This window comes from Alosa sapidissima, chromosome 5 (genome assembly GCF_018492685.1).
Source record: "Alosa sapidissima isolate fAloSap1 chromosome 5, fAloSap1.pri, whole genome shotgun sequence".
Lineage (NCBI taxonomy): Eukaryota > Metazoa > Chordata > Actinopteri > Clupeiformes > Clupeidae > Alosa > Alosa sapidissima.
In genome coordinates this window covers 33,299,529-33,317,028 of record NC_055961.1, presented here as the reverse complement: position 1 = coordinate 33,317,028, position 17,500 = coordinate 33,299,529, and the positions used below count along the sequence as shown (strand labels likewise).

At 42.8% G+C, this 17,500-nt stretch overlaps 1 protein-coding gene across 7 annotated transcripts in view; it reads right to left on the bottom strand.

The window, feature by feature from the left end:
- The window catches only part of LOC121710124 (disks large homolog 4), an 82,502-nt gene that overhangs the window by 16,243 nt on the left and 48,759 nt on the right, over positions 1-17,500 (bottom strand). For all 7 annotated transcript variants that reach the window (XM_042094079.1, XM_042094078.1, XM_042094075.1 and 4 more), the window contains 3 exons: positions 1,239-1,292; positions 847-897; positions 572-696 (listed from right to left, as the gene is read on the bottom strand). In XM_042094079.1, coding sequence (XP_041950013.1) covers positions 572-696; positions 847-897; positions 1,239-1,292 — 230 coding nt within the window. The remainder of the gene's footprint in view (positions 1-571; positions 697-846; positions 898-1,238; positions 1,293-17,500) is intronic.

Genomic DNA, 17,500 nt, shown 5'->3' with positions numbered 1-17,500 from the left:
AGCTTTTTCCATTTTTTATGTCTAATAAAATCTCAAATGTGGCCTTTAAATGTCACCCTTAAGCCTCCTCTATTTTACAAGAGAGCGTAGATGAGCCTCACAGAGAGCAGCCTAGACTACTAGTGCGTATGAGGTTGAATGTGTGTATCTGCGTGTATCTGTGTCAGTCTGTATGTGTTTGTGAGTGTCTGTTTGTATGTGTGCTTGTGATATGAATATGCTGCCTTTCAGATGTATTTAGAACTATGACTATGGCCAAGGCCTTAGTTCCCTCTGCTTTATAGGCCACCGTGTCTGATTCAGCTGTGTGTAGTTCCTCACTGCTCCGCCTGTGTCTGTCACATCTGTCACAGCTCCCAGCTCGCCGCGTGACGTGACACACAGACAGTAGCTCCAGCTGCTCCAGACATGAGCAAATCACTCGCAAGGCATCAAAGCATGTGCACAACACGTGCCTGTGGATGAGGAAGGTGGGCGTGCACATGGGAGTGTGTGCGTGTGTGTGTGTGTGAGAGAGAGAGAGAGAGAGAGAGAGAGAGAGAGAGAGAGTGTGTGTGTGTGTGTGTTCTACCTTAGTCGTCCATCTTGTGCTGCTGCCCCTCCTGGTATGATCTTGGTGATGAAGATACTGGGGTCATCTCCTACATGAGGGTTATCAGTGCCTCCTGCAATACTGAAGCCCAGTCCGGAGTTGCCCTGCATGCAGACACACACACACACACACACACACACACACACGCATACACACACACACACACACACGCACACAACGACCATAAAACCTCTCATAAGCACTGTGGGCCGCTGTGGTCTAAGTGTGCCATTAATCGAAGAGACAGATCTCACCCTCTCCAAGGTAATCTCCTCATATTCAATCTCCCCTTCCGTCCCGTTCACCTGAGGAGAGACACAACACTAGTTAGCCAGCAGCATATTTCACTGATAGACTGAGCTGTGTGTGTGTGTGTGTGTGATTGTGTGTGCATATGTGAGATTGTGTTTGTGTGTGTGTGTCTGTCTGTGTGTGTGTGTGTGTGTGTTTGTGTGCATATGTGAGATTGTGTTTGTGTGTGATTGTGTGTGTGTGTGTGTGTGTGTGTGTGTGTCTGTCTGTGTGTGTGTGTGTGTGTGTGTGCATATGTGAGATTGTGTTTGTGTGTGATTGTGTGTGTGTGTGTGTGTGTGTGTGTGTGTGTGTGTGTGTGTGTGTGTGTGTGTGTGATGGTGTGTGTCCTTACGTAGGGAGAGCCATCCAGTGTGTCTGTGTTCACCACCACTGGAGGCGAGTTTGCCTGTAGAATGAGACAGAGAGAGAGACAGAGAGAGAGGGAGTAAAGAAATAACACTGTAACACTGACAGTGCAGCATCCCTCACACACACACACACACACACACACACACATTACCATTACATCACATCCCCTCACACAGACAGACAAACCTCTGCCCCTGAGAGGGGATTTACTCCTCCTGTCTCCCTTTGAGATAACGTAGCCTGCCGGACCCTCATTCAGCCCCGTCCAGCTCCAAGAGCCAGGAGAGGAGGAAGAGGTAGAGTGTGGATGGGTGGAGGAGGAGGAGGAAGAAGAGGAGGAGGAGGAAGGGTCGTGATGAGGATGAAAGAGAAAACTTTCTCTCTGCTGTCAGGACAGCTTTCCACAATCCACTCTCGCAGAATGGTGCGGCACCCAGGTGCATTGTGGGCCAGTGGCGCCCCAGTGCTGAGCGACGAGCGTGCTTCTGCTGTGGTGTGATAGCGCGGAGGGATAAACATGCACCCAGCGAACCCAGCCGCCTCACACCTCAGACCAGCCTCTCAGCTTCGTGAAGCAGAGCGATACCGAGCAACAGCCAGAGTTCAACTTCAGAGGAAATACCAGCACTCTAAAGTGTCATTCCACACCATGCTTCACTATTTATCTTGTCTATTACTGCTTTGAGTACTAACAGTATTGTATATTACTGCTCTGAGAGTGATTTTGTACACTACAACTTAAACACTGTAAAATTCATTTACTTTTGAACTCTTCTAAGCCTTGAAAATCTTTCAGCAGGGTTCAGATCTATGTAGTTGCAGGTGAGAACGACACAGAGGATCTGAGAGGAAGGTCTCATGACTAAGCAGAGGAGCAATAGGAATGGTTTAATGAGCTCTTAGCAAAAAGAAATTCATGGAAATGTACTGTTGGTCTACTAATTTTGAACTAAGCATACGTATAGCTTACTTGTTGTGTACTGATCAGAGATACACTAAATTGAATGATACTTGGCTTTGTAGCGTGACTTTACAATATGAAGATGTGATAATTAATAATCAGAATCATACTTTACTATTAAAAGATTTTTAGTCATATAACTGCTTAAATCCAGCTTGCTCTAAAACAAATAAAAATGTGCAAATGCTGCAAGATAATGATAGACAACCAGTGTGAATCAAGTTAGACTTATAATGTTTAAAAACTTAGAAACTTAGAATTGAAGTGTGTTTTCTTAATTAAAAGCATAAATTGTTTTTGCTAGAATAACCTGTTATAATTTTGCTTAATTTTAGAGTTTGTTTTTCTTAAACATAAAAGAAAGTTTGCTTATGAAACTTAAAGCATTTTGCTCAAACTTAAGGAATATTTACTTGAAACATAAAATGTGTTTGCTTAAATATAAAAAGGTTGTGTTAGAATTAAATGACCAAATGAGATGTGTTTTGAACAAAATGTAAAGACAGAACATCCAGTTGTAAGAAACTGTTTGTCAGCCAAACAAAAAGCTGACTGGCAACTAAGCAAAAAAAAAACCCCAATATTTCATGGCAAGACATAATACCAAACTTGGACATGTTCTGTCTGACTGAGAGGGGTATAAAAAGAGAACGGCCCCGTGTTCAGGGTTCTTTGGCTTTTTGCGCTTCTTTTTCTTTTTCATTTTCTTTGGACCGAACATTTAGCCTTTAGACTTAAGACAGTTTTCATTCCTTGTATTTTTTGTTTGTATTTAATAAAAGTCAAAATCCTAACCTTTGATTAGGAGTTTGTAAAAAGACCGTCTAGCGTTTTTTTTTTTCGTATTTTTCTGCCTCTCCTGTGTTGCAGAGAACCCCGGATGCCTTGCAATAGGGCCTCCTGCTCCAAAGATTTGACTTCGCTCCGGGTAAGTAAGGCGTCCGTTTGAGGGCTACTTTCTAAGACACTGTATATAGGCAAAAAACATACTGCACTGACACACACAGGAGTAGCGAACTCAGCCAGGCGTTTGGAAAGGAAAGTCCTATGCTCCAGGGCAGACAAAAAACCAAAAAGGCTTTGTTAGCAAATTTATTTGGCGCGACAAATTGTTTGTGAAGCTAAAGTCTAGGACCCGTTGTGGTCTAAATGCACATCACACACCCAAGCGAGGATACGGAAATCTGTCTGATAAATACAAGTGTATTTATAGATAGAATCTAAATTGTTATATATCCGATGTGGTCAATTGAAGTTTTTATATATTACAAGAACTGTCATTTAAAAAGAGCCTTAATTTCAATTTGACAAAGCTCCCAAAAGAATAGCGTAGTTGATCTTCCATCCGATCTAGACAGACAGATGAATGTCTGTAGTGAGTTTTTACCCTCCCTCAGATTCTGATGACAAACAATTATGGCAAATACAGCTCTGAATTTCTTCCTCTTTTAGTGAAGTTAACCACATTTTGAAGTACAAGTCGAAGGGAACAGGGAATAGCGACTAAGAGATAGAGAGAGACTCTGAAGTGGTCTATTTTCCTTAGCCCCTAAACCCCAAATAAGGGATTTTGATTCAGATAGGGAGAGCCTCTCCATCAAGTCAATCCTCTTGTACAGCCTAAACCCGTCGAAAAGGGGCCCCCGCACCAGACACACACACTGAAAGATACTTCCTCTTTTACCCTGTGAAATCCTCACAGTCCGAAGACGAATGCACCCACACCTCCAGGAGTAGCGATCTCTACTGTGTTACGGGAGCCCCGTAGACACCAGAGTGGACACAAAACACAACAGCGTTTTGATACATTTAAGTATACATAAAGGTTTAAGTATATCTAGCCTATACTTGGTACTTAAATATACTTTACATACTTACACTAATGGAACAGTCTACGTATGTTTACTTGTACTACCAGAGACTGATCTTTGAGAGGCTGCATGACAGATTCTCATTTCATTCACTTAGCAGATTCTAATATTACCATTCTGGTAAACTTACATTTTACTGATGATATACTTTAAGTATACTATCATGAACATGAAAAATGGGTGGCAGTGGCTCAGTAGGTTGAGGAGTCGTTCAGGAACCGCAAGTTTGCAGCTCCACCTGACAAAATAATTAACCACAAGAGTGCTCCCAATGTCCCGTTTGGCACCCTGCATGGCAGCCTATGCCATTGGTGTCTGTGTGATATAAATGAGCAATATATGCAGCATTGTTAGTAAACAGTACACCTATAAGTTCACTTGCAGCTTGTTAATAAACAGTACACCTTAGTACACCTATAAGTTCACTTGCAGTGCACCTAAAAGTTTACATCAACATATACTATAATGAACTATAAGGTGTGCTACAAGTATATAACTAGTATCTCCACTAGTTTACTTACAGTATACTGTAGTTCTCACTACTTACAAGTTTAATATTATAAACTGAAAGTGGGTCAAGTGTATCACAAGTAGATTTGTACTAATAAACTTACTACCTAAAGTAAACTTCATATTAACTGCACTTCAGTTTACTTGATAAAATGAACTTTATATCTTTTTTTGGTAATGGAGGTCAAAGACTAGCTCTGTGTGATTTCTTTACATGGGATCTTGTTTCTCCAAGTTAATATTTTGGCTTTCTTAGCCTTGATTGAGATCAGACAGTAGATATGATAGGAGACCAGGTGGGGGAAATTTGTGTTGAATGGAGAATGGTCGACAGGCTGGCCCCTTGTGGGCCTGTATTCAAACCCGTAAGGATGCTAATGCTACTGCTAGCACTACATCCCCCCCACCACGTGATCTTGCTTTTCATCAACAGACCCTTATACAGAGCTACAAACATTATAGACACTCAACCTGCATTGGCAAATACAATCCCATTAGTCAGCTATATGTTCATTCAAGAAGCTCGAAAAGATCTGCTTGTTACCACACTTCCATAGTGTAAGTGCAAAGTCAGAGTAGCCATCTCAGCTGAGTGTGCAGGTTTGACCACGCTGAAAGCAAGTGACACCATGACAGGCCGTGGAGCCAATTGCACCTGCATCACAGTCCTGAAAAGCAGCCATCTTAAGACCAAGCGCCTAATGCCAGACAGTCAGCCAGAACAAGGACACAAGTCATCTCCATCTCCAAAGCCTCCAGCGGTGGAGCACTTCACCGTGTGCATGCCAAATGGTTGTTTTGGACAGGTTTCAAATGAAATCCAATCCTAAAGTGCACCACATTTTTATATACATCTCTGGCAGAGACTCTCTGAAGTGCCAATGAAGCCATTAAATCAATTTGCCCCAGTGTAATTGGAAATCTACATGGGCATTAAGTAATGCTGACTAAATTGTACGCTTAGATTCCTATTCTTAAGACCTGTTCAGATTTGTGGGCTTTCAGTTACAGCCAGTGGCCACACAATTGTTCTTTTACTTAGAATATATGGCACTGGCTGTCTAATTTAGATGAAGCACTAAAGCCTACAGGTCACTGCATTAGATATGGCGTCTTTGCTAGAACATTCCAAATGAAGCTTGCGTAACAGTAAATGTCACCTACCAGGGGCTTGCATCTCATAAGTTTTTGATAAAGATCATGTGCTTACAGTCAGCAGGATTGCATCGAAGGGTAACTCCTTGGCTGTAGCCCCCCCCCCCCCCCCCCCCTTCAGCCATAGTGAAAGCCCATTTGAGCATTTAATTTAATTTTCAAGGGAAACAGTGACAGATTTCCATTTGAAATCTTGCCGGATGAAGAGGTGTTTTAAAAAAAGAGAAACTGTTTTAAAAAAAAAAAAACTGAAAAAATGTGCGGTAATATGAACCTCTGGTGCACTGAAAAGTTCAAAATGATGACAAAAGAGGCTTGCCTGCCTGGCCCATCTGTTCCAACGAGCTCTCTTAGCTCTTTAGTTCCTTTATGCTTCACTCAAAAGCCTTGATGAGTGAAACATAGCTAATTACAAAATGATGTGGATGTGTGAGGATTATATGATATAAAAACATGGAAGCGTCTTTCTAGACTCTAGGTTTAATATGCATGGAAAAGACTATCTTTATTGCTAAATAAAGCAAAATAAACATGCTGTCTGGGGTCTTAAATTACTTGTGAGTCCTCCTACGCTACGCATTTAAGGTGTCTTAGGAATTATTGCAAATATCAAATACCCTCTGCCGAATAAATCTCAAAATCTTTAACATGAACAATGCAGTCATGCGTCTCTGTGAGAGACCATGGTAATCATTGTTTCTTTTACACTATTTGGGACATCCTGTCCTCCAGCCAGAAGATGCTGTTTGACAAACAATAGCCATACACCCATGCTGCATGCATGTAGGCAATTGCCTACATTATATAAATTATTCATTTCAAACACTGTCAAATGATATTCTATTTATATGCCTAATTTTGCTGCATTTCCAATTACAATGACATCAAGTAGAATGCATAATATACAGTGCTGCACAGTGTACACAGCTATGCAGTGGTGCAGAGAGAGAGGGGGGGGGGGGAGGGCAAAGAAGAAAGCATGCTGAAATGAATGTGTGGAATTAAACTCTGCCATGGAGTGCATTTCAACTTTCTTCAAATTCCATTCTAATGGACCAGTTGTTCAGACTACATAACAAAGAGAGTGACATGCCCTGCAGCACACAGCAATGCTCAGTATGTCTCATAGACTTACACTTTCATGTGTGTGTGTGTGTGTGTGTGTGTGTGTGTGTGTGTGTGTGTGTGTGTGTGTGTGTGTGTGTGTGTGTGTATGCATGAAGGTGTGAAAATGTCTACAGCAATCATGCAAGGCTGTAAGAGGGTGTTATATACAATGTCCCACTTACTGTCACACAGCAAAATGAAATACGAGGATAGGGAGATAGAGAGAGAGAGGGGGAGAGAGAGAGAGGGAAAGAGAGAGAGAGAGGGACGAGAGAGAGGAGGAGAGAGAGGGGAGGGGAGAGAGGGAGGGGAGGGGAAGACCAGTTCTCTGTAAAGAGAAAGAGATTGGGGATGTGTAGGTGGGAACCCTCCACACCTTTCTCCATTCATCATACACATTTTATCCCACTCTTTCTCACTTATTCATCACATCACTTTCTCTATCCCTCTCTCTCTCTGTTCTCGCAAGTGTATTCTTCCACCTCTCTCTCTCTCTTTCTCTCTCTCTCACACACACTTGTTCTCTCCAGTGTATTCCTCCACACATCTCTCTCTTTCTCTCTCTCATCCCTGCAGGAAGGAGAGAGGACACTCTGGTCAGCACATCCTCCTCTTGCTTTCTCTCCTCCCTCTCCCCTATCTATCCCTCCATCACTACCTCTCACTCTCTGCTCATGTCCCTCTAACCCCTCCTCTGTCCCCTCTATACACTCTATTCCCCCTCTCTTGTCCTCCCTCACTCCATTCCCCCTCTCACTCTCACCCCTCTTTGCCCATCATTCTATCCATCCACCCTCTCTCTGTGCTCTTTTCCTCCAATTTGCACATACTTTTCCCTCTCTCTTTCCCGCTGTTTCCCCTCTCTATTTCTGGCCATCCTTATGCCATTTCATCCCTCTCTCTCTGTGCTTTACACCTTCATTTGTTCCCTCAATTTTTCTCTCATTCCCTCTCTCTCTCTCTCTCTCTCTCTCTCTCTCTCTCTCTCTCTCGCTGCTTATTTGGCCGCGCTGCAGGCATGTGGGAGCTGCTGCAGCCAAAGTGCTTACAGAGCAAACAACAATGACCACAACAATCACCGTGATGGGAACAGCATGAAATCAGCCTCCCAGCATCAACACCACACACCGCCACCACCACATCACCACCACCACCTTCACCACCAGCACCACCACCAGCACCACCACCACCTTGCCACTTCTCGAGGTAAAGATGCTCCTTTCTACCACCTTCACTCTTTTCCCCCTCTCTCTCTCTCTCTCTCTCTCTCTCTCTCTCTCTCTCTCTCTCTCTCTCTCTGGCCAGTCCGCAGTTGACTCACTGTCTCACACTGCATGATATCATAGTCCTTTTCTTCCCTGGTCGCTCTCACTGTCGTCGTGACACCCTTTTGGTCACTCACTCACTGTGGGCTTCCAAAGGCTACTTCATCTAGTGTCAGGGGCCGAATGACTGAAGTTGGAATGGAAAGAAACTCAAAATAAGACCGCGGGGGAGATGGAGACAGAGAGAAATTGAAGGACAGAGAGAGAGAGAGAGAGAGAGAGAGCATTAGGGACAGAAGGAGAGATATCCTAAAACAGCTGATGTAAGCAGAGGGCCAATGCCAGTCTAAAAGGTCACCCCTCTCTTTTACTCTTTTCATCTCTTTCTGCTTTGGTGACATCCTCTCATGTCTGTGCCTGTCCACTGGCCTTTTCTCTGCCTCTCGTTCGTTTGCTCCCTCTATCCCCGGCTAGCTTCTGGCCTCTTGCTGCCATGGTTACGCTACAGCATCAGCCTCCCCGGCCAATGGGGGGGAGCCTGTCTCCATGGCAACCAGGATTTCCACGATTGTTGCCTCAGTCTTCTCTTATGGAGCGTAATGTGGAATGACACGGGGAAACTATGACCCATTTCTCTGCAATTGTATACAGTCAGTTTGAACTTGCAATTTTTCTCAGTCACTTTGGTGCATTTCTCAGATCAGAATTGAAATTATCCAAACTACTAGTACAACCTCCACATCTTCCAGTCATTTCTGCACAACATAAAAACAATCTGTCATTACCTCAAAAAACAGCAAATGCTTTCGCATATCTATACAATTGCTTGTGTACAATGCTGTTTTTCTGCTGTTTTTTACTTGATCAACTGCTAATGTCATGTCGGTCAAAATGCATCATACAGGTTCTCTGTTGAATAGTCCTTCCCGAAAACATTTAGTTCATTGCTTGAATCATTACATGCTAAAGTATAATTTTGCCATTTGTTTAATTTTGTATTACACTTTTTTGGGAAAGAACAGCTGTACGGTAAAACACTCTGGTCTTTGTATGACATAGTCTGTCAAACAGTATTGTAAAAGTATACAGTAAATATAAACTGATCTCCTACAATCTCACACAAACAGTAATGTGTAATTTATTACTGTTGAGATTGATATGTGCCCAAAAGTAAAACAACTGTAGCCTTGTGTATTTTCATAAGAAAAAAAATGGTTAAGCATTTTAACAATGACACAGGATTTTGCTCATTCTAATGGCACTAATATGTTGATTGGCATACACTGCTTTTCAGACATACTGTAACTAGTGTTATACAGTATAATTACAGTTTTTCTCAGGCGCTTTGGTGCTTTTTTCAGATCAGAATGAAAATTCTCATAACTATTAGTTCAACCTTCAACATTTAGTCATTTGTGCACATCATAGTAGCAATTTATCCTTCCTCTGAACAAATTGCAAATACTTTTGGACATGTATCAGTTGCTTTCATACAATTCTCTGCTGTTTTTTAACATTATCATTTGCTTATGTCATGTCAGTCAAAATGAACTATACTTATGAATGCTAAATATTGTCGTTCCCAATAAAACTAATAGTCTTCATTTCATTGCTTGAGTCATTACATACAAAATTGTTGAACTAGTTATCAAATTCTGTCACAATGCTGTAGAATTGCCAAGAGCATACAGTAAAAATGTACGTATTCAGTGTCTTGTACTCACTTACTCACCTAACTACAGCAATGTGTAACTTTACTGTGGTTTTCAAATGGCTGTACAAGTACTGTATAGTGCTGTCTTGAGCATGTTCAGGTAGTGTCACCGAGTTCTGACCTTTTTTTGCATTGGAAAACACTGAGAGAACTGTCATAATGAAAACATGACAAAGCCATTTGACTATCTTGTTCATAAACGATGGTGTCAAGACTTCTCATTTTGATGACACTGACAGTTTCATTGACATGAATACCTGCTTTTGAGGAATGGACTATCCATTTTGAGCAAGTGACGTGCTTTTGCAGGTCATCCACTAGGTTTTGCAGTTTGCACTAATTGTTTTGAGAATTGCACTAACTGCTGTGCAAATGTTATGGTTATGGTTATGGATTTAGCAGACACCTTTGTCCAAAGCGACACATAAATACAAAACAACATAATAATATTTAAAATTGAACAGGGAACAGATTAAAATGTAGGTCAAATATAGTAAGGAGAATAGTTGTAGTACACAATAATATCAATTCAAGCAATAGCCTAATAAAAAGCAATGTAAAAAAGGGGAAAGGCAATAATAAAACAATAATGTCAATTCAATCAATAATATAAAAACAATGACATGCTAAGACTACATTAAGGAGAATATCAATAATAAACAATAATGTCAAATTAATTAACAGCCCAATTAAAATAAAACAACATTATATAAACCATAACACATAAGCGCTTAAACAACTAAGTATATGTTGAATAGGAATGTCTTTAGACCCCTCTTAAACGACCCAAAACTACCACAGGAACGGAGAGCACTGGGCAGTTCATTCCACCAACATGGAACCACTGAAGAAAAGAGTCTGGAATTAGACCCAGTTTTCATGACTGGTCGACACAACATATGCTCACCAGAAGACCGCAGTGGGCGGTTGGGGATGTAAGGCTTGATTATTGAATTAAAATAACTAGGAGCAGATCTAGTTAGTGTCCTATAGGCCAAAGTGAGAGATTTAAATTTAATTCTGGCTACTATAGGGAGCCAATGGAGAGTTACTAGGAGAGGAGTTACATGTGTCCTCTTTGGCTGATTGAAGACCAGGCGTGCTCCAGCATTTTGAATCAGCTGTAATGATCTTGTTACACAAGCGGGTAAGCCAGCTAATAGTGAATTACAATAGTCCAGCTTAGAGATGACCATGGTCTGAACAAGAAGTTGTGTGGAATCTTGTGTCAGATAAGGTCTGATCTTCCTAATGTTGCAAAGCATAAACCGACATGATTTTGCAATAGAAGCTATATGCTCAGAGAAGTTAAGTCGGTCATCAATTACAACGCCCAAGTTTCGTGCCGATCTACAGTAGTTGGGGTCAGTGAAGTTGAGTCAAGCTGGATGTTAATCTGTTGGGGAATAGCTGTTTTAGCTGGAAACACCAAAAACTCTGTTTTTGAGAGATTAAGCTGAAGGTGCCGATCTTTCATCCAGGCTGAAATATCCTTAAGGCATGCAGAAATTCGGTGGGAAATCAGGTAGAGTCATCAGGTGGGAAAGACAGGTAAAGTTGAGTGTCGTCTGCATAACAGTGATAGTCAAATCCATGGGAGCGAATGGTATCACCTAAGGAAATGGTGTAAATAGAGAAAAGCAAGGGTCCTAATACTGATCCCTGAGGCACACCTGTGGTGAGGTCATGAGACTTAGATACCTGTCCCTGCCAAGACACGTTGAAAGAACGTCCTTTAAGGTAAGATTCAAACCAGTCAAGAGCTTTTCCAGAAATTCCCAGTTCAGATAGTATAGATAGGAGAATGTCATGGTTAACAGTATCAAAGGCTGCAGATAAATCTAGTAGAATTAATACTGATGACTGAGCAGAGGACTTAGCTACTCTCAATGCTTCAGTCACAGACAGAAGAGCAGTTTCAGTAGAATGACCACTCTTGAAACCAGACTGCATAGGGTCTAGTAGATTATTCTGATGAATAGTGATGTGAGAAAAGCACCAAAGCGACAGAGAAAAACTGTAACATAATTATGTTGTTTCGCAGGTAATCCACTGTGTGTTGCAGTTGCACAAATTGTTTTGATAAATGCATCCACTGTTGTGCAGGCATTAATGATGATTCAAGAAATGCATCAAAGTGACTGAGAAAAACTGTAAGCTAGAGAACTTTAGAATTACTGTCAACTTAACCACCATTAGAATCTTCATGATAGTTGCCAACATTTCCATTTCCATTTCATGCTCTTTCGAATGTATTCTCTTAAGAGTACTACGTCTTAATTTAGGTAGGCCATTTAAGATATACTTCAGAAGCAGATAGATAGATAGATAGATAGATAGATAGACAGATAGATAGATAGATAGATAGATAGATAGATAGCTAGATACATAGATAGATACGCAAACACATAGTGTACATACATACTGTAGGTACATTCACAGCCACTGAATTAAATCATTAAATTATAATAATCTGCAGTTTAAGTCCCAAAGCATCCAATCACAAACTCACTGACATACCAAAACACTCTGCAGCTGTTTTCCCCATAAAATCTCCTATGCTTCTTTATTTATTTTTTACTTGCCAACGGCGAGCTAGAGAGAGACAGCGCAAGACAGAGATATTAAGATCTTGTTTTTGTGCCGAAAATGTTCCTCCAAGTTAGTGACTCGGGAGTGCTTGCTGCAACGGAACGCGAGTGGAACAGAAGATGCCTCTGGGCCTGATGTCATTTCCACCTGAGCCATTTGGCCATTGGCCAGGCAGCCCATCAGTCACCCTGACTGCACCCGGTCGGTCGCCCTTTCAATGTGAGCAGCCTTCGCAAGCGCCAGCTGAGTTCCACCACAGAAAGCCCCCCCCCCCCCCCCCCCCCCCACACACACACAGAGCACATACACACACACACAGAGCACACACACACACACACACACACACAGCACACACACACACAGAGACAGACACAGCACCACAGAGGAAACAGACAAGTGAACGAAGGGACAGATTGACATGCAGGCAGCCATTTAAATTCAACAGGGCCTCTGTGTCAGATATAAAAAACTGTTTTGGATGCCTGTGGTTTTAAAGTTGTCAAGACACAGTGAGGGAATAATCTGCATGTGCCTTTGCAGTCTTTTCCTATGCTGACAGTCCCTCTTCAAGACATGTAGAGAGCATGAGCCATCCAGCCAGGCCTGCTGAAGACGTCAGCCGCCTGGGAAGGAATGGAATGGGATGGGCCTAGCTAGCCAGGCCGCCACGGGGAAGAGACAGCATCCAGATTGACATTTGCACAGCATGCCTCTAAGTTAGTTACAGCACTTTACAGACATTCACCGTGACTACTCCAGACACGTGTGGCAGCCTGCACGCGTGAGAAGACACATACTGTACACACACGCTCTCTCTCTCTCACACACACACACACACACACACACACACACACACACACACACACACACACACACACACACACACACAGAGATACATAGAGACAAACACACACACACAGACGCATAGAGACAAACACACACACACAGACGCATAGAGACAAACACACAAATGTGCATTGCATACACACACACTAACTAACACACACAGAAACTGCCACCGGGGCAGGTTCATAAAATCCCGGCTTTGCAGTCACATTAACACGTGTGTTTGCATGAAGTATTACTGTATGTGTACAGAGATCAGGCTTTTTCCACCTACATGTATGCACACTTCCTCCCTCCATCCAGTTCCTCCCTATCTTCCCCTCAGACAGAACATCTGTCCCGGCTCTGCTGCATTCCCTCACTCCGTCCCACCTCCCTCTCCACTGCACCGGACACACTCATTAAGACAGCTCATTAGACTGCTAATTTATCCCCCACTGAGAGACAGAGACAGATAGACAGAGTGAGAGGGAGAGAGAGAGAGAGAGAGAGAAGGAGAGTGAGGAGGAAGGAGCAGTGGTGATAGAGAGAGATAGAGAGAATGGAAGAGAAGAGGAGAGAAGAGAAGAGAAGAAGGAGCAGTGGTGGCAGAGAGAGAGAGAGAGAGAAGAGAAGAGAAGAGAAGAGAAGAGGAGAAGAGAAGGAGCAGTGGTGGCAGACAGAGTGTGTGTGTGTGTGTGTGTGTGAGAGAGAGAAAATACCAGAGAAGAAGGAGCAGTGGTGGCAGCGAGAGTAAGAGAAAGTGAGAGAGAGAAGGAAAGAGAGTTGCTGAAAGGAGAGTGGGATCCATAGATAGAGGCAGAGGAAGTCGGTGCTGAGAAAAGCGAGAGACCAAGATAGGGCCAAAAAAAAACTCTCAGCAGTGTGCTATCTTGGAGCAGAATCACAGACAGACATGATGTAATCTATTCTTTGAAAACCCTACTCAACGAGGCGGAGGAGCTGGGGAGGGGGGGGGGGGGGGGGGGGGGGGCTGTGCCCGTCCACTCTGCCAGTGAGAGCTTGGGAAAGCGTGTGCCATGCAATCTTACACCTACTTATTAAAGAACACATTATAACTTATTCAGCTGAGCCTGCTGTTTAAGTGTTCTGCAGTGTATTGCACCACCGATAGTCTCACACACACACACGCACACACACACACACACACACTGCTACCAGCTAGACTTAAAGTCTTGCCATGTCCCTTAGCTCGTTCTGTTGTCACAGGATAGCCATCGCAAGTTGTCTGATAGCCATCGCAAGAGCAAACACACAACATCAAGGGCTCTTAGCCACAGGTCAGAATTTAGCCACCAGTATGACTGCTGACGTTGTGTGTGTGTGTGTGTGTGTGTGTGTGTGTGTGTGTGCGTGTGTGTGTTCGTGCGTGTGTGCGTGTCAGTCGCGAGTAAGTCCTTGGCCTTCCAACTGGATTCTGGGTTGGGCAGTGATACACTTTAAATTGCTAGTATGAGAGTTCCCGAAAGGTAAAGGTCAGGTTAATTGATTCTGCCTGTCATCATTTGGCGCCAGCTGCCCTTTTCTCTTTATCTTAATCAGTCGTTCTCTCCCAACTTCCTACTCGCCACCTCGGCCTCCTCCTCTTGCCAATTCCTCTTTTATCTGGCAGATTCTCTATTTCTTTCCATCGAAAGTCCTTTTGTGAAATTTTCACCTTTCTCTATCTCTCTCTCTCTCACTCTCGCTTTCTCTCTCTCTCTCTCACTCTTGCTGTCTTTCTCTCTCTCCCTCTCTCTCCCTCTCTTCTCTCTCTCTCTCTGATCCCATCAGCTGCAAGCCTTTTCCATTACATTTCCTCAGTAAAAGAAGAAAATAGCTTCTGTCAACCAAATGGCATAAAATGACAATGAATAAATGTGCAGCGTTCACAAGGCTAAACAAAGTGGATTGGTGTTTGTGATGGTTACTTATGAAGGGACATTTTATATTTACAAATATATCTACATTTGTATGACTCTCATTTGTATAAATGGGCTGTTTCACAGTCTCATTTAGGTTATTCTCATTCACAATGAATTTCACCTCAAGATGAATCAGTGAGAGGAGGACATACAGAAGCCATTTTGGACAGATGTGAACCTATTACACATACGTAAGCCTCACATCTGCACCTATGATAGGCCTATTCATGTCACTGCACATCATCACTGTACAACACATCTGTCTCATGCCCTTCATATGATTATATAATGTAAAATATAGCTGTGAATTCTTTTGACAGGGCAAGAGCCATGTATTTTTACCAAACTCAACAACAGCTCCCTGGCATGTCTTGCGTTTCTTACACCTAGATAGACGTATATATTTCGATATAATATAACTACACATGTTAAATATAATATAATAATAGTTTCAACTAATGAAGCCTCACCTGGCTCTTTCCACCTCAGTAGAGTGCTTGCCTCTCTTGGGAAATAACTGCATATCAAACATCTGCATATCTGGATACAGTAAATAGATGTATATCAAACATCTCTATATCTGGATACAGTAAATAGATGTATATCAAACATCTATATATCTGGATACAGTAAATTGATGTATATCAAACATCTATCTGGATAATACTGCTGTGAATGGCAATTGTTGCCTTATCTGTTGTACATGACAAATCTTCCATTTTATTTCCAATGAGTTCGCAAAATGATTTGTTATTTATTATTTTTCTTTATGCTTCAATATGTCTAAACTGTTGTGTGCAGCACTTGTCATCTAGCTGTTTCTAAAGTTGTTAGTGTCCTTTTGAAAAGGTTAGATCCACTCTTTCCACACCACCAGTACTCACTCAAACTGATGTGTGTGTGTGTGTGTGTGTGTGTGTGTGTGTGTGTGTGTGTGTGTGTGTGTGTGTGTGTGTGTGTGTGTGTGTGTGTGTGTGCGTGTGTGTGTGTGTGTAAGACAGCATGTAAGGGAGTGCATGAGTGCCGTGTGTAGGGTGGTGGGAAGCTGGAGTCACACTGATTTACATGAGGATTTTCCCCTCCTACACTTGCGCCAACAAATAGCTACACCTCCCAGCATTCCCCTCTCCAACGCCTCCGTGACACAGCTACAGGAATGGCTTTAAAGCCACTCCATTCTGATAAGCCTTAACATCAGTCGTCACTGTTCCAAACTCATAAGAGCAAAAACACCCAACCTTCATTTTTGCTTTGGTACGCGGGCAGCCCTAAACATAAACAATCCTGTTAGCTACGACTCGTAGCGGTGGTGGTGGCTGACATATCGCCCGCGTTTAGCTGACAACGCATTGTCACCTCGAGCTAGGCCCCTTCGCCAGCCAGGCAGCGCCAGCCAAACCTGGGGGAGAAAAACACGGGGAAGCATGTGGGCGCTGGAAGACAGGAGTGTGAAAGTAGTCATCTCCTCAGGCAGATGCTACCGAGCTGCAGTCCCCCCTCAACTATTCCCCATTTCCCACTTCCCCAGCACAGACCCACTCCACTCAGAAGCAGGGTGGAATCCAACAGAGATTAGGTAAAATATGGATCTGATTTGATATGGATAAATAAAAGAGTCTGAGTGACAGAAAAGGGATGTAACAAATAAAAGAAAAAAGAGGAAGTTTGTGGAAGTGTGTGAGTGACTGAAAGACAGAGGCACACAGACCGAGTGTACTTACTCAGTGAGAATAAGTAAGTGAGGATATGAGAAAGATATGCATGGAGACAGACAGGGAGTGGGTGAATGAGAGAGAGGGAGAGAGAGAGAGAAAGAGAGAGAGAGATAGTGTGAGTGAGTAAGTGAGTTTACATGGACTTGAGAATGATAATCCCGGTTATGATTGGGTGTTGTATCCAATTTAGGGGTTTGCACATGTAAACGGCATATCCCAGTTTCAGAAACCCTGGCAAACTCCTACACTGGTTTTGAGAAATCCAATTATGTTAAGTCGGGGACTCCAGAAGACACTCCAGGATACTGTTGCATGTTTAAAGAATCTCGTATTCTGACAATTCAGTGTAATGTACGGAAGGCTCATTAGAACGCAGCAGTAGAATGCATCACCCAGCTAGTATGTATCAGGTCTATGTGGATATGAATAACCTGGTGTCTCATGTGTTCATGTACACAGCATATACAACGAACGCACATGATCAAAACGGAGATAAGCCTCATAACCGGGACACAGCGCAATCAGTGAGTGAACCATGGAGAGAGAGAGAGAGAGAGAGGGAGAGAGAGAGAGGGAGAGAGGTGGGGGGAGGGGGCAGGAGAGCT